Source organism: Triticum urartu, chromosome 3, assembly GCF_003073215.2.
Source record: "Triticum urartu cultivar G1812 chromosome 3, Tu2.1, whole genome shotgun sequence".
Classification (NCBI taxonomy): Eukaryota; Viridiplantae; Streptophyta; class Magnoliopsida; order Poales; family Poaceae; genus Triticum; species Triticum urartu.
Window position 1 is genome coordinate 6801886 of NC_053024.1, and position 21360 is coordinate 6823245.

A 21360-nucleotide genomic window follows, 5' to 3' on the forward strand; every position below is an offset into this window, starting at 1 on the left:
TGGTTAGATGGACCCGACTATTCAAACATGCCCATGTAAAGTTTCAGGCTATTTGCAAAGTCTCCCCAAAACTTCAAACTGGATTTGTTTGATTATTGATGTCGTCGCAAGTTACGCTGATTTGCATCAGCTGATTTTACAACTTTTGGGCGTATCGAGAATGCTCATCTTTAGCCAAGCAAAACTGTCATAGAAGGTAGCATGTCCATGTAAAGTTCCAGGCCATTTGCGAAGTGTTCTAAAAACTTCTAAATGGATTTGTTTATTTGTTACGTCGCAAGTTACGCTAATTTGCATCAGGTGATTTTACAACTTTTAGGCGTATCGAGAATGCTCGTTTCATCTTCACCCAAACTGTTGTAGAAAGTTGTTGTCTTCTATGTACATGTAGAAGCCAAATTTGCAGAGCTGAAGTTCTACTGAGATTCTAAATAGTTTTTTATGCACTCAAGTTCAAAAAGTTTGCTGTAGGTTTCCGCCCAGATAGACAGAGAGTTTTCATCATCTTTTCCATATGCAATATGATGGACCAAGAGCAGTACAATAGAACAAACATCGTTGGTGCGGTCACACCAAGTTTCAGTGATAGTGCCCAGGAGGAGCCTCAAGCAACCAAACTGCCGACGACAACAGAATGCCGCAACCAAAAACATCAGTAGCCATCCTAAGCATGCCTACCCATTGCACTTCGCAAAATTGTAGCCATCACTCTAAGGCTACCAGAGCATAGACAAACCACCGTGCACCTGCTCAGCGAAGCGTGAAACAAAAGAAGGAACTTCGTCGAAACAAAGTATTCGTAATCTATATGCTGCATGCAAGTACTTCCTGTACTTTTAACCTGCACCAAAAGCACGCCGACAAAACGATGCTTGACAACATCGCCCTTCAGCATATCCCGTGTGGCGGCGGTGGCAGCGGGTACTGGTGGTAGCTGCTGGGAGGCACCAGGAACGTGCTTGTGACGCTGCCATCGGAGCCGGTGATCGGAGAGCTCGTCTGCGGGCTTCCCGCGGGGTGCAGCCCCGACAGCAGCACGCTCCTCCCGGCCTGCATTGGAGGCAGGTTGTTGATCTGCGCCTGCCTGCCGAAATCCTGGAAACCCCACCGGTACGTCCTGCCGTCGTGCTGCTGCGGGGGAGGAGTCGGAGTCTGGTGCCACTGGCCATAGCTGCCTGCGCCCATGCTTGGGGTCGTAGGGTATCTCTCGCTGGACCCTCCTGGTGTATCCTGTCTGCTTTGGGGGTAGTAGCGCTGCTGGTGCTGATCCGCTGAGCACGCCCCGCCTGACAATGGTGCCTGCCTCTGGTCCTGGAAGACTCTGCTGTTGTACTGCTGCTCAACTGGGTAACCGGGGTTCGAGAAGTGGGATGCGTCGACGTTTGCCGGCGTTGGGTGTTGCTGCTCTGGCTGTACCCATTGCTGCTGGCTCCCTTGGTGCATAGCATTTGAACTATGATGATCATCTGGCAGCCACCATTGCTGTTTCCCTTGACGCGGAGGATTTGCATGAGCATCTGACATCCGCCATTGCTGCTGGCTCCCTTGGCGCCGAACATTTGTGTGCGCATATGTTTGCCCCCATTGCTTCTGGCTCCCTCGGCGCCGAACATTTGCGTGTGCATGTGTTTGCCCCCACTGCTGATTACCCCCTTGCTGCTGAACATTTGCGTGTGCGTATGGCTGCCCCCGCTGCTGGTAACTCCCTTGCTGCGGAACACTTGCATGTGCATATGGTTGCCCCCACTGCTGGTTACTCCTGTGCTGCGGAACATTTCTGCGTGCATATGGTTGCCCCCATTGCTGGTTACCACCTTGCTGTGGAACATTTGTGTGCGCATATGACTGCCCCCACTGCCGAGTACTCCCTTGCTGCATGGCATTTCTGTGTGCATCTGGCATCCCCCACTGCTGACTCCCTTCGTGCTGGGCATTTGCATGCCCGTCTGTCAGGCCCCACTGCCGACTCCCTTGATACAGAACATTGGCATGTACATCTGGCAGTCCCCACTGCTGGCTCCCTTGCTGCCGAGCATTGGCATGTACATCTGGGAGCCTCTTCTCCGATGCAAAACCTGCATCCTTACATTCATTAATCACAACGCTTTTCGCAACAGAAGGCGAGAACCCCTGGTACTGTGGATGTTCTCCAGTCAGATAGCCGGGCTGAGATACATCTGCGGATTGCTGAAAAATGATGGCGCATTCGAGTAAGTGATGCAAAAGGCGGCGTGTCGATATGGGAAAATATCTGGGAAATCTTAATGTGCGAGAAGAGTGCTACTGAAAATGCGAGTACTAAAAGGAATCCTCATCTTACCTGTGTGAGTTCAGAGAATCCATTACAGACCGTAGAATTGCATAGTGTGTAGCCATCCCGTTTCATCTGCATATACAACCCAAAACTCAGAAATCGACCTGAAATATTATTTCAGTATACGAAGAAGACAGTTCCTAAAAAAATAAATCATCCAGTGCGGCAACTAGTTTAATATGCACAACAGGTAAACATATATCAACAGCTTGTCAGTGCCTAGTGGCAAGTGGCCACAGACAGAATGTCTTTTTAACCAGACAAAGACAGAAATGTTCAATTTCTTCACCGTCAAAAGAATGAATGCCTTGGAAGACAATGCTTACTTACCAGAAGAATGAATTGATCCACAAACTTCTTTGCTTGATCCTGAAGCATACCATGGAGGAGACAGAGATGAAGAGGCATTACAGTATTATTCTTGCATTGTAAAACTGAATTAAAATAGTACTCACAGAAGTGGGAAGAGTAGCGATGTGAAAACGCTCATCTCCTGATATCATTTCAACAGCTATTTGATGGTCATCCGGTGATTCAGACTCAAGAAGGCAAAGTATGTAATGAGATTGATCAACTATACCTGCCATGTGTGATGCTTTAGAACAAGAGTGGAACTAAGCGCAAAATAAGACTATGCGTGCACAAGCAGAAATAAACCCACCTCTACAGAAATACTGTACACGGTGAAAAACAAGGCTTCTAATATTTCGAGTATGTTTCGATCTCCTAGATGGACAGCATGAAATGGTCTCTTCCCGCATGTATGGACTTCCCTCAGCACCCTCGTACCGAATGAAACAAGATGGTGAGCAGGAATTCACTGGCGTCAATGTTTCAAGACCATCAATTTTAGTAGCATTCCCATCTGGTGCATGCCTAGATAAAGAATAATGAACAATGTAAAGAACTTCTATAATTCTGGCACCAGTTCTACCGAAAAAATCCAACTTAAAATAAGAAGTACAGAGTGAAGTTGTACAACACCTCTGGGTGGTCAGGATGACCTCCGATAGAATCCTTTCTATGTTAGGTTCAATGTTATATAAAGGGTGTCCAATGCACACCTCAATATCTGGAGGAATACCAAATTGACTGCTAGTACCATCAGTAACACCTGGCTCTTTTGAGCTTCTGTCCTCACACGAACGCCTGACCAGAATATCAGCTTGTTTCTGCCCGTTCCCTTCGAAATTGATTTGCTCGTTCAGAGAAATGGTAGAAGTTCCTGATACTTTTATGTTTGAAGTAGTAGGTTGGGGCTCCGTCGAAGCTTTATCCTCGTGAGGTTTGGCATCTGCATTTCTTGAACTTGCATTGCAGGAGGTTACAGAGGTCACTGAACTGTCTTTGAGCTCTCCTCCGTGATTGTCCACATCTACACATGAGACCAGATGACTTTCTCTCATCCTTGTATCGGAAGAGTGAACCTTTTCAGGGATTTTTTCTATGTGCAGACTGTTTCTGTTCAAGGAAGACTGTGGAAGAGTGGTCGGGAGTATTGACAGGTGCTCATTTTCCTTTCCTCTGCCAATTGGCTGTTCTAACTTGACCTCAACCGGCAGCTCTTTTGGAGATCCCAGCTTAACCTTTTCAGGGAACTGTTCTAAACATGGATCATTTATGTTGAAGGAAGGAAGTGGGTAAGTTGTTGGGACAACTGAGAAGGACTTCTGTTCCTGTAATCTTACGTCCTTTTTGCCCATGGTCTGATCTACCATAACCTCAACTGGCAGTTCTTTCCAAGATCCCTGCTTAACCTTTTCGGCGAATTTTTCTGAACATGGATCCTTTATTATGTTCAAGGAAGGAGTTGAGAAGGACTTCTGTTGATGTACTTCCATGTCCTTGTTCCCTATTGCCTGATCTACCTTGTCCTCAACCGACGGTTCTTTTGGAGATCCTAGCATAAGACCTTCTTTATTTGAAGCCCCCGCTGACTTTTGAAACTGGTCATCAGAACTTAGGGAACTCAACCTTGCACTTTTCGCTGAAAATAGCCTTTGATGTAGAAGATTCGAGCACTCCTTTCTCTTTTGTGGTAGAACTGTCTCTGTTAGCAATGGCCCCTTTTTATGATCAACCTTCATGATAGCTAAGTCCGCCTGCTGATCATGATTCTGAAGAAAATTATCAGAAGCAGGAGTACTTGATGCACTTTGTTCGTTATCACAGAAGGCAGAGCTGTTGATAATGGTAGAAGAGCATTGCGTAGTATCTTCGGGATCAGACACTACAGTTGATTTGGCACTGTTAACTTGGGGAGGTGATGGACAGTTCACTGGCGAGCAGCTCAGTATTCCGCTTGGCAAGACTTCTAGAGCTGAATTCTCAATGCATACTTCTGTGTTAACTTGGGGAGGTGATGGACAATTCACTGGCGAGCAGCTCAGTATTCCGCTTGACAAGACTTCTACAGCTGAATTCTCAATGCATACTGCTGTGTTAACTTGGGGAGGTGATGGACAATTCACTGGCGAGCAGCTCAGTATTCCGCTTGGCAAGACTTCTAGAGCTGAATTCTCAATGCATACTGCTGCACCTTCACAGGAGTCACATTCCTTGGGCTTGCATTTGTCAGGAGGGCCAGGAGAAGTATTGAGAGGAGACGTCTCTTTCATTCGTTGTCTTCCGTTATGTAGACCTAAATCAATCTATTTGCATACAATTTGGCACAAAAGCACAAGCTAAATTGCAGTACTTTCTAAAGTTAACAAAGGAATAGAGTAAGGATCCAGGAACTGAAAACAGGGGTACCTTCTTAACAGAGTTGCATAGCTTTTCAAGGCATGGCTTGGGGTCCAAATTAAGCCTGGGTTGCAAGGAATTAATGATGGTCGACTCAGCAATCTGAAATATGCATAAGAAAACTAAATCAGGTGGGATTTTGGAAATAGTAGATGACAGTTAAACATTGCCTTTCCAGGTTTACAGAGGTGCTGACCAATTGCTCGTGATAAGTCCATGAAGCATCCGCAATCAAAGATAGATCATTGACAACACATTCAGTCCCCAATCTAAGAGCAATTCTGTTCATTATGGGGAAGTCGTCTTCTGAAGAATCATCCCCATTCGACAGGAAGGACCTGTAGTCCCGCACCTGCGTACATCATACAAAGTAAAGAAAGCCCACATAAGCAGAGATAATACAGACAGCAAAGTTGCAAGATATGACTTTAGCTAACCTCGCAAACAACAATTCCATTTTGGAATTTACAAGGGCTGCCATGCAAGATATCTTTAGGCAAGCAGCCATACTCAATATCCTGTAAGAATACATTTATAAAAGTATAAAATCCACAGATGATGCAGTACAAGAAAGTGTAACAGAAATAAGAAGGTCATCCGGAGTCAGGACAACATAACTTGTTAAGGATGCTCTGAATATAAATATTGCTTTCTGGGAATAAATATGCAATCAAAGCTATCTGGTGGTTCCCCCACAGGAAGAACAAACCATAAAAGAAATAAAATGTGCAATCCCAAAAATATGAAATGTTCAGCTGCTCTATGAAATACGTGCACAGTAACACTTTACTCTGATCTCATCAGCAAAAGAGAATAGTGTGGACAGCAAATTTTGCGACAGTCGAAATGCCCTGCCACGGTCTGTCGTCTCGTGTGTTCGCCTCCGGCGCGCCCATAAATTTGTTGCACAGGAATGGACCGCAAAGCATAGCACCCACTCCGCAGTGCAATTACTCACCCACTTTTTACCTTGTTTCTGTAACTTGAAAATCGATTCATGATTAATTACCCCCAGGCCCCAGGTCACCCCCTCTCCCCTTGACAGTTCAGAGAAAAACGAGATGGGCACCATACGTACAGAGAGCAGAGATCTGGATGCCCTGGTGTAGGGCTTCCTCTCCGGATCATCACCAATCAGAAACACAAGCATCCCCTGCAACAGAGCACCGAAACCAACAGATTCGGCCATGAGCAACAGAGCATCATCAAGTATAACAAACAACACAAACAAACATGTAGCAGCGGTCGTCGCACGCAGACCTTGTCGATCCCGCCGACCGAGTACCCGTCCGGGAACAGATTCAGCGCGAAGGACGGCTCGAGGCCTGCATCCTCAGAGTTTTCAGCATCATTTGATTTGAGCGAGTACGGAATTATAACAGATTAACTGACCAAATCCTCGCGAAATCGGGCGGGTAGCTCGGGGCCTCACCTAAATCGGCAGGATCGGCTCCATGCACGGACGATCGGGCGGCGATGCCGTTGTCAGAGAACCCCGGCCCCGCCGCGGCGGCCTGCAGCACGGTCAGAGATGCTGAGTGTCCGTACGCTCGCGGCCACGACGAAATCTCGCGATACGGAGGAGATAGACAGAGGCCATGCTTATCGTGAACGGAGATGTGTGGGGAGACGCGGCGAGGGTGCTCACCTCCCACGGCGGCGGCTTGGGCGACCCGTCCGGGGCGGCGGCGGCGGGGGCGGAGGCCGGAGGCGGCGGGTAGAAGCGGCGGCCGCGGCGGGAGAGCTTGAAGGAGACGACCATCGGGCGGCCGCGGTGGCGGGGGCGGTGGGGGGTAGGGTTTTGCCCGGCGGTGGGTCGGGGGTTGGTCGGGGGTTTTTGGTCGGGGCTTCTGGGGCGGCGAGGACGGAGGAGAAGAGAGAGTGGGGGAGGGACGCTGGATGGGTGGCCCACTGGCAGTGTCAGCGGGGCGGGGTTCTGGGCGGTGCGGCGTGCCGTTGCAGGCGTGCGGCGGGGCCACATGTCAGACGGGGTGGCGTGCTCTGGTGGTGCCCGCGGCAGAGGCGGTGCCTTACCGAGGAAGATAGGTCCGTGTTTTTCTTTCGTTTTTCAGCCACTCCGTCTGTTTCAAGTTTTTTTTTTGGAGCGGCCGTCTGTTTCATCAATCAAATCAAATTATATAAATAATAAAGCTTTAGTTGTGTTTCAAGTCGGATTTATTCATGCTTGCCCAAATCTAAAACGTACCCCCCACTGTTTCAAAACAAGTGTCGTGGTTTTAGCTCTCCACTCTAAAATACGAGTCGGATTTTACTCCACACGGGTGCAGCGAGATGAACAAGTGAGATTCTACCCCGGCATCGCTCTCATTACCATAGATTTTGATCGTGTCGACAATGAACAGATGTGTACTTTGATTATGCGGCAACTGGCTACAAGCCAATGCGAACCATGCAGCTATAATTAACGTTATCGAGTCGCATTGCAATATGATTATAGGATGAAATCAGCGAACCAAACACACACTTTCGTAGACTTAAGGCAAACTTCGAACTGCGGTTAATTTGGAACCGTGGATGTATGAGATTCACGCACTATAAAAAGCTCGTGTGGCTTGTTTGTTGTTACAAAATGATATCAACCAGGATACCTTAGCTGAGAACTCGGCCTCAAGTACCATACTACCGATGCTTGTTCCAAACCATAAAGAGTCTTGTCGAGCTTGCACACATGGTGGGGTGATTTCTGGTCTGCATATATACCCAGGTGGTTGTCTCATGTAAACATCCTCTTCTAGAAAACCATGCAAAAATACGTTATAAACATCTAGTTGTCGCAAACTCCACCCCTATACACAACAATAACAAGCACAAGCCTAATGGGTTGCAGCTTTAACAACATGGCTAAAGGTATCTTCATAGTCTAAAGTTCTAAACCATAATGTTGTTCAAAACCTTTTGTAACAAGACATGCTTTATACCTATCAATCGAGTCATCTGCCTTTTTCTTGACTCTATACACTCATCTACAATCAATGATATGTTTACCTCTTTGATCAGGTACAAGGTACCAAGTTATGCATGCATGGGGTCAGCAGATGCAATTGAGGACTGAATTTCGTTTCAAAAATAATAATGAAAGGGTCAATTTCCTAAATACAGATGGGTATTTTAAAAAACAGTATAAAACAGCTAGCTACGAGCCTCCACAGCGATTTGACGCATTTAACCGTCAGATTACAGTTAAGAATGGTCCAGATCTCTTCGTCCATCCCACCACTCCGGTCTCCACGTTTTCACCCCGTAATCGGGCCGCTACTCCGCAGGGTTGACCTGGGTACTCTCTCTTTGATTGGGCCGACCAATCGTGAATGGTAAACGAGGCCTGCCCCATGGTCTCTCTTTCTGGATCGATGGATTTCCCCCGACGCTGCGTGTGCTCATCCTCTGGCGACGGCGGCAGAATGGCGAGGCAGTCCTGCAACGATTCCCATCCTCTGGTGGAGGTTCGTTATTCCATGTTTGCATTTTTTTCTGTTGTGGGCTGGGGCAAGCATCCAAGGTCGAAGAGGACATGGTGTGTGTTGCAGCCCGCAACCGCTTCATACCCTAGGTGAGGAAACTTATATCAGGCAGCAGGGGTTCAACTCCCTCTGGCTCTCCTCCCCTCTTGGCGGCAATCTCCGCCACCATGATCCTCTTATCGCCACCCATGCCCTTGCACGTAGAGAATCCACTTCGGCAGGAAGACAAGTCCTCTGTTTATTCTCATTCTTAGTTTGCTAACAGTTACAGATTTGTTATTTCTACTTTGTTTGGGTCGGTACTAAATTTGCACATTGTTCCTCTCGTGTGCGGCTATGCTAATACCATCCACGTATCATTTTTACAAGAAACTAATTTTCTATTGCATTTCCTTTTGAAATTGAGGATATAAAAGTGTTCGTTGTTTATCACCTTCTTAAGAACATTCATATGATTCAGCATGCTAGGGCATGACATTGATAAGTTCATCTAGATATCAACTGTTATCCTGCAAGAGATAATTGTTCATCTTTTTGTCAAGATTGTTGCTCATCTTATTTTTGTCCATAGTTTTTCTGAAATTTTAGCGTTCTTTTGTTTAGTTACAAACGGTTTGCATTGATTTCTTTTTCCATAAAATGTGTTTTCCCTTGCAGAAAGGAAATTCACTTCTTTGGTGGAGAGGCATTCATATGGTTGGTTTAATAGTTGATTTGTCTGCTCTCAGCTTGATTAAATGCAGTGTTGTATTTTTTTCTTTTTTTTACCATGATCATAGTATATCAAACACAGATGGTTTAAAAATATGAAGGTTTAATTTGTACAAACTTGATGAGATAGCCAAGTCTATAGATGCAAAGTGTCGAATTACTTGAGAACTTGACATTCCTATTATGGTTGAATTTTGCCAAAACTAGAGGATGGTAGACATTATAGAATATAGTGTTATAATTATTCACTCGGTACTTTTTCGACATCTTCTTCGTGAATGCGATGTAGAGAAAATGTAAAAAGCTAAAGCAATTATGTGAGTACATTAGTTCTGACTATTTTATGAGAGGTGCTACCATCTATATCGACCCATTGTAATTCAAATATTCAGAAATTATGAAAAATAGCTAGTGCCCAACTTTTATTCAACATTTAATATTTTCATTTTTCCTAAAATGGACGGGGCGCGGCAAAGCGCGCCTTCATGGTCTAGTGAGAATTTATATCACAGCTAGCGTACATGCTCTATTTGGACGGGGCCTTGCACGTCACTATGTGTTGATAGATTTCACATACCTATAGTCCATGGATAGCCGTGAGGATTTTGTTTACACATTGGATTAAGATGATCTATTATGAAGATCTAATGGTTGCAACATCAAGTTTAATAAAGGTCCACTAATCTTTTTTCTGCAAGAAATTTTTTGATCTATTCATCTTCAATCATGGCAGTACAATGAATACCAAAAATAATAGAAATTACATCCAGATCCGTAGACCACCTAGCAACGACTACCAACACTGAAGCGAGCCGAGGATCCACTAATCTAATGGTCAGATGTTTCTGATTTTGGGTATATGAGAATTTCCATCATAGCTTACATGTTCTATTCGGATGGACTTTCCTTGCACATCACATCTATGTGTTGATAGATTGCACGCATATATGTATAGTCAATGGATTACCGTGAGAATTTTATTTACACATTAGATTAAGTCGATCTATTACAAAGACCTAACGTCGTAATAGCGAGTTAAATAAAGGTCCACGAAACTAATGGATAGACGTATTTGATTTTTTGTGGGATCTTTTTTCTAGTTAGCCCGTAATGTACTTTTAATATACGCAAATTCTAATAAGTGCAGCTGCACTTTTTAACATTCCCGAGCACATCCTTCGATAGTCGTCGGATGCATCGCGATCACGACCAGGTGGAAACTGGTCGGGGCGAAACAGCGCGCGTTGATCTGGTCGGGGGGAAACGTCTCGTGCGTGGTGGGGCCCGCCATTATCTGTGTCTTCTCCACCTCCCGCAACAACACTCTCTCCATTCGGCGCTGTGGGCGGTTTCTCCTTCCTCCTTGCCCAAATCGACATCCCAAATAGACGACGCGCCTGCCCAAATCTGCCTCGCTGAAGTCCAAAACGGTGCTTCTTGGGAGGGGTTCAACATCGCGGGTGGTTGGTGCTTCGAGTTGCTCTCCCACGCGGCTCGTTGGCCGTGGGGAGCTGCTCTTGCAAGCGAGCTCGGCGACCACGCAGAGCAGCAATTACGGCGGAGGAGGCGAAGTGAGGCGGGAGCCGTTCTGGGCGGGCGGTGTCGAAGGAAGGAGACGGTTCATCGGCGTGAAGGTAAACCCCGCTCGGATCTCTCCATTGGTGGTGGTGGAGTTTTTAGTTGGTTCGTCCTGCGCTGGCTAGGGCTCGCAGCGGTGCTCGTTTGTCGACCTGGTCAGCTTTTTCACGTGTGCTAGTCCCTACTACTTTACCAGGTTTTGGGCAGCCTCGGTGGTTAGGTTAGGTACTTGGTATGAATTCTAGATCTCCATGGACGTATATTCGGTCCCGCTTCTGGTTCGTGTGATTTCGTGGTCGAAATAGGCTTGGAGGCTGCCGCACTTGGGACGCAGGGGAGCAGAGGGGTTGGGAAGGTGCGTGCAGACACCGATTCAGCCTATGAAGAGCCATCCTAGCCAAACTGGAGATCAAAGCCACTGTGGCTAACTGTATAGAGATAGGTAGCCGATCCACCACGGTAAGCGCCGACACATGACAGAACAGGAGATTAGGGCAGATGACTCGGTCGGGATAAGGACGTGCAGGCGACGGAATCGGAGGAAACAGACCCTAAACGTGAGTCAGGAGAATTGATGTCGTGTCTACTCTTGCATCTGTGGGCACTCTCTTATTTGTTTAGACTAAACTTTTTAACTTTTCAACATGTGGTATAACTAGTACAATTATATGTAATAATGGTACAACTAAGTATTAAGATACAATGTATTTTATATATATATATATAATATTGGGTTTGTAAGTAAAATTTAACTAAATTTGAATCATATATCACATGAGTTTGACTGAGTTATTTCCTACTCGATGCATCACTATTTTTTTGGTTTAACCAACTTTTTTATATCAGAGAACCATAGAAAAGAAAAGAAAATGGCATGTATCTTCAATGCTTAACTTGTGTAGATCGGAGAACAGTAGAAAAAATATATTGTATATCATCAATGACTAACTTGCGCCACTTAGATGGATTAAAATCTTATGTTGGCATCCATGTCTATTATAATTTCATGAAATATCATAATATATAGAGATATAAAGTTGACCGAGGATTCCAGAATGCATGCTTGTATATTTTGTGTGCTGGTAAATAAAAGGATTAGTTATGTACATATATACTATATAGGAAAATTTTAAATATGATTAATATCCATGACTGGTTTGCACCGGCACATGCTTGTTGTATATTTTTGAGTTTGTGTGCAGTGTCAATCCTGAAAGTATCTGCCACAGTTAGCATGAAAGTTTATGCATGCTTACAAACGGGGCCATTCCACTAAGCTCGTGATTCTTTCTTCATCTCAACTGGAGTAAACACCACACAAACACGCAGGAGAAAGTCCACAGAGGCCTATTCGAGCCATCCCTTGCCGCCCGTGTCACCGGTAAGACCACTCGTGAAAACTCAAGATCATGCACAACGTCTCAAGTTGAAAAACTCGTACGAGCACACGTGAATCAATCATGCAGCTTGCCGTCCATGTCATTAGACAGAGCGCTCGCGTATCGTCATGATCGCATACATACTATGTCGAGCTGATCCCAAGAGAATCATGCATGGATCACAAGACGTTCACAAGATAATCTAAAATAGATCATTCCGGCCGAGAAAGGTCGCGTTATAAGACGACAGAGGTGAACCAGGGGTACGTACACGGTACACCTAATATAATCACTCTTTTTCCAGTGGACCCGGCCGCATGCTGCAGTGTCGCATTCACCAGACCGATCAACGAAGTGCGTTCGGTGTGGAGACTGTTGAAAAGAAACGAGAGAGAGGGAGACAAAGAGGTAAAAGTGGATAGTTGTCTTCATTAATGATGAGATTACACACACACACACACACACACACACACACACACACATAGTGGCAATGAGGCAATGGTCTCGGTTAGGAAAAGTAGGGATTAATAGGATTAATTAAATCCTAACACTCCCCTTAATCCATACTTGTTAGTGTAAGTATCATCATCTTGAAAAAGCTCCTCCAAAAACCCTGTGAGAAAAATATGAGGAGATAGGTGTTTAATATTTTGCTAAAACTCCTTCAAACCCAGTGGAAAAATAAGACAAAAATGATGCAACACATAATGGTAATTGTCTTTTTTAACTCAATACGAGAAAAATCATAGAGTTTAGAGGACAATAAATATGTCACATATACTTTCTTAAACAAAACCGATGAGGAAAACAGAAAACATGACATATGGTCTTGTGTTGATATTACCTCATTAAAAACTTTTATGAGAAACTATAAAGTAAACTCATGAAGGAAAAAAGAGTATAATATGATGCTTTTAACAGGAACAATTCAGGAACATACTCCTCCCGATTCTTGCATATTCAGAAGTCATCATATACCAATTTCATGAACACATTTCTCGAACATAGAAGTTGGTAGAGACTTGGTGAACACATTTCTGGGTCTAGTAGTGTCTTTTTTTTTCTTTTTTTGTAAAATATTTGATGAACTCACCGAAGTTTGTTTAAATTTGCGCCTTGTTTGTGTGAATGTGGGGCCGGATTTTGTTTTTCAAAAAAAAAAACCAAAATGCGACGTGGGGGCGGTGACTGGGGAGCATCACGCCCCCAACACGTGGTTTAGCGCCGGTACGCCCTCAGGCGGCGATTTTTAGCGCCTCCTGGGGGGCCAACGGCTGGAGATGCTCTAACAACAGGAGATTGTGGAAGAGCACTGAGCCGCGTTTGGCAAGATTGGCGGCCGCTTGAGGAGGATGTGAGAAAATTATTACTGGTATGCATACATGGATCAGCAGATGCAATTGAGGATTGAATTCCGGTTTAAAAAAAGGATCGATTTCCTAAATGCAGATGGGTATATGAGAGTTTATATCACAGTGTACATGTACTATTTTGATGGAGTTTCCTTGCACGTCACTATGTGTTGATAGATTTCACATATCAATAGTCAATGGATAGCCGTGAGGGTTTTCTTTACACATTGGATTAACAGGATCAATTACGAAGATCTAATGGTTGTAATTGCAAGTTCAATAAAGGTCCACTAATCTGATGGTCAGATGTTTCTGATTTTGGGTATATGAGAATTTTCATCATGGCATACATGTTCTATTTGTCCGAAGTTTCCTTGCACATCACATGTATGTGTTGATAGATTGCACGTATATATGTATAATCAATGGATTGCCGTGAGAATTTTGTTTACAGATCAGATTAAGTGGATATATTACGAAGACCTAACGGTTGTAACAGCAAGTTAAATAAAGGTCCATGAAACTAATGGATAGGCGTTTCTGATTTTTTGTGGGATCTTTTTTTGGGTTAGCCCGTAATGTACTTTTAATATATAATACCCCTCTGTTTTTAAATATAAGTTCTTTTAATATATAATACCCCCTCTGCTACATACTGATGTATATAGACATATTTTGGAATGCAGATTCACTTATTTTGCTTCCTATGTAGTCCATATTGGAATATGTAAAAAGACTTATGTTTAGGAAGGGAGGGATACTAGAGGCTAACGTGTACTTCATCACGCCATTCTTCGCAAGTGAAATTAACTATTTTATATCTACATATTATTACAATCAGTTGTTTTTTTATTTTATCTGTGTTGGCTTTTGTGTTTTAATTTTTTTATCAGTGGTGTTTTTTATTCGAATATCGTGTTGGGTTGTTGTTGCGGTATTTTTATCCAAGAAGAAAGATGAGTTACTTGATGCGTGGTTGTGAAATTTTTGCACGTTTCGGCCTTGGTGTGGTGATTGCTTGCTCCTTTTTCACGCTAAAGCCATGAAATTGCTATATAATACTCGGATGGGCCAGTTGCTTGCTCAGTTGGCTTCCTGGTCCTCTTGATTGTTTAGCTCTTTCTTGCTCGCCACACTGCTAGCCCAAAAACAAAAACGACCTATCTTTTTTATTTCAAAATGTTACTTAAATGAAATGATGTTTAAGGAACTTTAAAATTATTATGAATTTTAAAATCATGAATTTTAGAAAACAATCATGAATTTTAAATATATTCATGGATACAAAAAATTGCTCGCAAATTTAAAGTTTTCAAATTTTAAAAATGTTCAAAAACTTTAAATGATTGTGAATTTAACAATATCCACAATTTAATCAATGCTAATGAACCTGAAAAAAGGTGAATTTTAAAATATGTTTATGTTTTTCAAGTACACAAATTTAAATAAACGCTCATGAAATAAAAGATGAAAAAATAAGAAGAAATGAAACTAAACACCACACACGTGCGCGTGGGGTCCTCAGCAACCCCCACAACCGTCGAAGCACCAGAACGCTTCAATTCAAGGGAGCCTAGTATCTTCAATTCAAGGGAGCCAAGGTTGGTATCTCTATAGATAGATGTGTGATCGTCTCTCTTTGGTGTTGTTTGGATTTAGTGGTTGCTTGGTTTACCTGTTTGTAGCAATTCAATGCCAGATATAATGAAATAATTGGACAACAAAACTTGAAATTAGAAATAAATGATTTTCAGATGGTATGGTGTGTTTATAAATAGATAAACTTTAATGCTTCATAAAAATAGACACATTCAAAAAAGTAATATTAAACACTTTGTATTAGCAAGTGCACAACTCAAGCACAATATGCTATTTATACCGGGTCTCCTATGGAGGCCACAGTGCGTATCCGATTTTTGAACCACAATCCAGTGAAGCCATCCATGCATGGCAAGTCCTGTGCACAGTAGTTTCCCAGACCGACGGAGTGCCGCAGGGCTGTTTAAGGGAAGTGATTGAGATTTCCGACGAGATGAATCGATACATATCTCAATTGTTCATTCATCAATAATATACCTGACGGAAAGGCCGGCTGATGGAACATCCATCAGTCGACAGATCGTATCTAGCTAGTACCAGTTACTGTATCATTTATATGTTGGCCATGATGATGGTGCTGAGGTCCCCGACCTTGGCGCCGACGACCCTGCCCTTCTCCATGCCTTGCTTGAGCAGCAGGAACGTTGGCAGCGCCTCCACTCGGTACCGCTCCACGATATCCTGTGAAAGTGGTATCGCAGTGAGTTACATATGCATAGTTTGGTTATCCGATCTGAAATTAGTTACACCCTCTATAAGGAAATATATTAACACTCTTATATTTCTTTAGGGCACGTTGTCCTACTTTGAACTTGTCGACGTCCACCTGGCAGAATATGGCGGCCCTTCTCTTAGCCACGGCCATGGCCCTAAAGGGTCTCATCATCACCCTGCATGGCTCGTTCCAGCTCGCCCAGAACATGAGCACCACCTGTATTATTTCAAACAGAAAATCAGAGCTTCAGAAATTCATTAAACCCAATGAGAAACACAACGGTTAAAATGATTGTGTACGTACCGGATAGGTTTGCGCTAGAGGGTGCGCCAGGGCGGACTCTAGCTCTTGAGAACTTGTGATGATGTAATAACTCCAGTAATAGCCTCTGCGAGGCGGCTTAAACACTGCACAACACAACAAGTGTTAAAATATTTACCGCGGGACAAATATTCCGTCGGCAAGCTAGCCATCATCCCCAAGCATAGGAAAGTAGCCATACGTACGTACCATCGACATTGGTGGTCAATGACATGATGCCGCCTTTGCTCCCACGGCGTGATCGATGCCAATATATAGATGGTTGTACGTAGCTTAGGCATCAAGCTGGTAGGGTATGCGTATGATATGAGAGCGACATTTCAGTGTTTGGATGGGACGGAATAGATGCTGGCCGGCCAGTCACGGCGATTAAAGTAAAGTTCAAATTTTTTTTTGAGAACCGATTAAAGTAAAGTTGAGATGGATGTTCACCTACATGTTCACACATGCAATCACGGTGCGCCTGTCTCTCCTTCCTTGGTATTCTCACTACTACAGCCTAAAGCAGCTCGTCGCTATTATTTAGCCTCTTTAGTAGCTATACTCCCTCTATAAATAGTGATCTAAATGCTCTGATATTTCTTTACGGAGGGAGTAGTTAGTAGGGAGAACTGAGGTGTTTGGTTTCCCTGAATGAAAGTCAGAAGGGGTGAAGCCCTTCTTTGTTTAAAAAAATAGTAATCTTACAAACAAAAATAAATAAATAAATAAGGTGTTATACTTCAATAAACGTCAGAATCCTATTATCAAACCTAGTTAGCTAGATGCTCATTTGCAACACGTTGATTTTTCATTTGATCCTTCATAAGCACGGATGCAAATTTGAACTTGGCTAGATCAGTAACAAAAGTCGGCGAATATTTGGCAAGGGGTCGGCATCGTAAAAGCGAACCAAATGAAACTTAGCGCTGTGAAAATAGGATCAAAGAGTCACCTAAAGATTATTCCAAACCCTGTCCTTTAAAAAAAGGGAAGGGATTCCACCTCCACTTGCGGTTCCATTTACGCCGTGAAGATTCTTGCCAACTCTTACAGCCATGTATTTTGGGATTCCTTTTCCTAGCGTCGCATTTACTCTCGAAGTAGCCTTTCGCTCCACATTATAATTGAAGCTCAAACGGATGAACCGATACAAAGTGCTGAGAAAATTCTCATATGAAAGGATCGAAAGCGAAATGAAATTCTTAGGAGTAGCAACGCCAACAATTCAAAGCTAAGCAGTAATACAGGAGATGCTACACAATAATACAGGAGATGCTACACAATAATACAAGAGATGCTACACATAACAAGAAGCTATGAAGACTACTGGCTCCGAAAGGAATCGCACAGTCTTAGGAAAACATTAGTCACCGAACACACCAAGCAATTGCAGAGAGGGTTGTCTGCCCTTGTGCTTCGGGCTACAGAGTGCCGTTACTGCCAGGAGATCATGGCGACCGAGAATGATGGCAACAAGATGTAATAGATAAGAGACAATCGAGACCACCTCACACCAGAGCCGAGAAAGCTACATGCCAGGATCAAAGCATGATCGAAGTCGCTAGTGAGCTGCAACCAGAAGGTACCGAAGCTCCACGACTCCGCCCCCAAGTGTGTAACCACCGAGCACAAAAAGTGAGACTAGAGTTTTCAATCGGAACCCTAGCACAAGGAGGGGACCCATAACGACACCACCAAGAGGGAAGCGACACCCGCATGCATCGCCGTCGGTGGTGCCGTAGTGTCAAGTTTTCACTCAGAGCCGCACCCGTGTTACCCATGGTACCAAGGTTGCCGACCCAACCAGAGAAGAGGGCTGCCGCCGCCGCCGCCGAAGCCACGATAACACACCAAGATCATCGATCACCCTTTCCGTCACTACCTTTGATTTGTACTCGGCTTAATAATTAATAAAATAGTTGTGTGTATAATAATGATACAGAGGTTGAGGTTTTAATCTTCTTCTTTTAAAAAAGAAAAACTTAATAGCTAATGTTGTTATTTTTAGGTTTTCACCTTTCATCTGAAAAAGATTTTTGGTGAGCAGTATTGGAAGGACTTACTTTGTAATTGCCACCTAGATAATATATGTTCCTTTGAAGCCATATTAGTCGAATTTCATCGAAGCGGGAACAAGAGCCGGACAAGTCAATCTACTTGTCGCACCTTTTATTGACTTACCACACAAATTTTGTTTTCTTTGGCAAGCCAATAAGTGACTACAAAATAAAATATTAAAATTGTATTTAGGTAAGTATATGATGGGCAGAATTTGATAATATTTATTTACACAATCACATTAATATTGGCAGGTAAATAATGTAATGGAATATTTATACCCCTTTGCAACGCGCCGGAATTTGTGATAGTAATGATAAAGGTTTAACAAATAGCATTGAGGCAGGCAAATTTAAGGGTTGATAGTCGGCACAATTATTACAGAAGAATATTAAGGCACATCCATTGTAGCCGGAGAAGTCTATCTTTGGTGGCACACGTACGACAACAAATTAAACAAGCCGGTCAGGTAGCCGCATACCAGATCGACTAGCAAGCAGCACACAAAACAGAAGCAAGGGCAGATGCAGCGCGGCGTCACACAAACAAGCAAATAGGGTAAAGAAAACAAGCAAGGAAATCAATCAACGGCAGCACACGCAGAAATAGAATCAAGTAACCGGCGGCGGCGCGTTCGATTTGGCCGTGTCAGAAGCCTCCGGCGGCATCTGAAGCTTGTCGGCCAAGCTCTTGGCCCCCTTGAGCGAGAGCACGAGCCAGACGAAGGAGAGGAACTCCCCACCTTCACCCAAGCTCTTGGCGTGGAGGTAACCCCTGCACATGCTCGCCGAGTAGCAGAGCATGCCCAGCCACACCCGGTACATGAGCATCCACCGCGCCGTCGGGTCCCGTATCTCCAGCAGCTCCTTGGCGAGCTTGCATGCCTCCAGGATGTGGAAAACTTCTTGGGACGTACTACTACTAGTGTCACGGTCCAGTATGCCGGCAATGAGCTCATTGACGTCCTTCTGGCTTAGCTCGTCCTTGTTCTTGGACAAAGAGGAGGATTTCAGCTCCTCAACGGCTTCGGAGATGAGATGGTGCCTGCTGCCGGTGAGAAGCATCTCGGGGTTGAAGTTGAGCAGGTGCGCCATGTAGTTGGATATTGCCACCGTGCACTTGATATGAAGCTGTAATGCTGGGTCCCTACTCTTCCGTTCTTCTTCTTCTTGTTCTATTTCCCCTCCGCCGCCTCCTCCTCCTCCTCCTTCTTCTTGTTCTTGTTCTTCTACTGCTTCTTCTTCTGCTGCTGCTGCTGCTGCTTCTGCTTCTACTCCTTCGACTTTTTCTTCTGCTCCTCCTCCTTCTCCTTCTTGTTTACCACCATCATCGACCAATGCGGCACCGTCAATGCAGCGGAAGCAAAGATCGGAGGCCATGTGCCATAGGAGGACACTCCGGTCGAACGAGACGCTCAAGCTTTCTTTTATCTCCTCGCCACAGTGCCCTTGCAGCTCCTTACTGAGAGCCCAGTTGTGGGAATCCAAGATCCTGTAACTGGCAAGGTCACGGTCCTGTGCATCCACCAGATCTGCGATCACTGTCTGTGCCACCTTCTTGTACAGTTGACCAAGTTGAGGCCTGCAAGAAAGACATCCACCCTTGCAGTTGAAGCCCATGCGCCTGGCACACTTGTATATCCACCCGATGCTCTTGTCGCCCTCCCGAAGCGCCGCGTCGACGAGGTTATAGCCGGGTACCGTCTCGCACAAGGCTGGGACCTTTGTCATGGACATGAGCCGGTACAGCAGCTGCCGGATGAACACCGCCAGGACATCCAGCGCCGCGGTGAGGCACAGGATGATGTAGGTTATCTTCACGTCGGCGCGCCGATACGGTTGCTTGTCGCTCGCTGCAAACAGCGCCAGGGCGGCCATGTGCAGGACAGGGACCACCAACAGATGATAGAGCAGGTAGAGAGGAGTGACAACCACGGTAGCTCTGGTGTAGATGAAGGCGAATGCACTGCGCAACCAGCGCGGCAAGGCCTTCTCGGCGACGGGTAGAGGCGGCAGAACATCCTCCACCTTGCCGGCTTTGTTTCGTGACACCAGATCCTTGGCAGCAGCTAGCAGTGACATGTCCGAAAGTACCATCAAGACTTTGTCTGCCTCCGTCAGGGCCACCACCGGTGGTTTTTGCTCCTTCTTCCCGCCGGCTCCTTCTTCCCCGCCGCCGACACTGCTTTGTGTGGGCATCCCGGTGAAGCAATTGCTCTCCTCGAACAAGAAGAACTTGTTGACGCGCTTCCTCCATTTGGAAGGCTTCTTGGTCCCTTGCACCCAGGCAGACACAGCCGCTAGCCTCTTGATCTTGGCCCTGTTGAGGGCCAAGGGCTTCTCGCTGAAGCTGAGGACCCCGACGACGAAGAGGAGGACCGCCGCCGCCAGTAGCTTCCAGTCACTGGAGCTGCGCCATGACTTGCAGAAGGCGTAGAGGGCGACCGCGACCTGGGACACCAGCGTCACGGTGTGCCTCGTCCACAGCTCGTTGTCCTCGATCTCGTAGCCGGTCATCTCCTGCTGGCCGCCGAGGTGGATGAGGAGGACGGGAGCCCACAGGACCTCCAGGACGCTCGACTGCTCGACGCCGCCGCAGTTGCTGCCCCTGGCGTGGCGGTTGAAGAGGGTGGCGAGCGCGTAGATGGCCAGCGCGTCGCTGGAGATGTAGGCCAGCCAGATGCACGTCCTGAAGACGCGCGGGATGGTGTACTTGCGCATGGGCGCGGCCAGCAGGAGGAACCACTGCAGGCCCAGGCTGCCCAGCACCAGGATGCGCAGCTGCCAATCGTCCCACCATCGCACAACGCTCCAGATATCAGACATATTTCTCTCTCTCTCTCTCTCTCTCTCTCTGTGTTACCACTCCGATCACTCAAGGTACGCAGTAGATTCAGGGCACTGAAACAAGAGCGTAGCTAGTTTCAAGGGTTGGCGTTCCATCTTATTTGCGTCGCGCATGCATGCATGCATCTTGTCAAGGCCAAAAGAAAAAGGATAAAGGGAATGCTACGTAAAACATAAAGTCGACCCAGGTGCCATGATACATGTGATACTGTGGATACAGAGTGTGATACTGTGCCATGATACTCCCGGCCCAGCGTGCATGACCCTTTGCGTGTCCA

At 45.3% G+C, this 21360-nt stretch overlaps 3 protein-coding genes across 5 annotated transcripts; all 3 read right to left on the reverse strand.

Moving 5' to 3' along the window:
* Positions 1-446: 446 nt before the first annotated feature.
* Positions 447-6929, reverse strand: LOC125542321. Of its 2 annotated transcripts, XM_048705304.1 has the most exons (14): positions 6708-6929; positions 6492-6573; positions 6320-6384; positions 6138-6212; positions 5850-6035; positions 5497-5577; positions 5256-5411; positions 5069-5161; positions 3299-4965; positions 2976-3190; positions 2770-2894; positions 2645-2683; positions 2321-2386; positions 447-2187 (listed from the first exon to the last, which is right to left on the reverse strand). In XM_048705304.1, the coding sequence occupies exons 1-14, from the start codon at positions 6819-6821 to the stop codon at positions 889-891; spliced, it is 4263 nt and encodes a 1420-aa protein (XP_048561261.1). In that variant the 5' UTR covers positions 6822-6929; the 3' UTR covers positions 447-888. The 2 variants fall into 2 exon arrangements, with proteins under 2 accessions (XP_048561261.1, XP_048561262.1); XM_048705305.1 differs by lacking the exon at positions 5850-6035 and having other exon boundaries at positions 6708-6928.
* An 8452-nt stretch (positions 6930-15381) lies between these two features.
* On the reverse strand, positions 15382-16486 carry LOC125542322 (thioredoxin H-type-like). 2 transcript variants are annotated; one of them, XR_007297857.1, is made up of 5 exons: positions 16386-16486; positions 16179-16282; positions 15966-16091; positions 15638-15841; positions 15382-15559 (listed from the first exon to the last, which is right to left on the reverse strand). XR_007297857.1 is itself a non-coding variant. In XM_048705306.1 (4 exons), the coding sequence occupies exons 1-4, from the start codon at positions 16408-16410 to the stop codon at positions 15713-15715; spliced, it is 384 nt and encodes a 127-aa protein (XP_048561263.1). In that variant the 5' UTR covers positions 16411-16486; the 3' UTR covers positions 15382-15712. The 2 variants fall into 2 exon arrangements, 1 of the variants encoding a protein (XP_048561263.1); XM_048705306.1 differs by having other exon boundaries at positions 15382-15841.
* Positions 16487-18583: 2097 nt separating this feature from the next.
* LOC125547551 lies at positions 18584-21135 on the reverse strand. The gene has a single exon (XM_048711376.1). It carries the CDS (start codon positions 21059-21061, stop codon positions 18848-18850), a length of 2214 nt encoding a protein of 737 aa, XP_048567333.1. The 5' UTR covers positions 21062-21135; the 3' UTR covers positions 18584-18847.
* Positions 21136-21360: the final 225 nt, after the last annotated feature.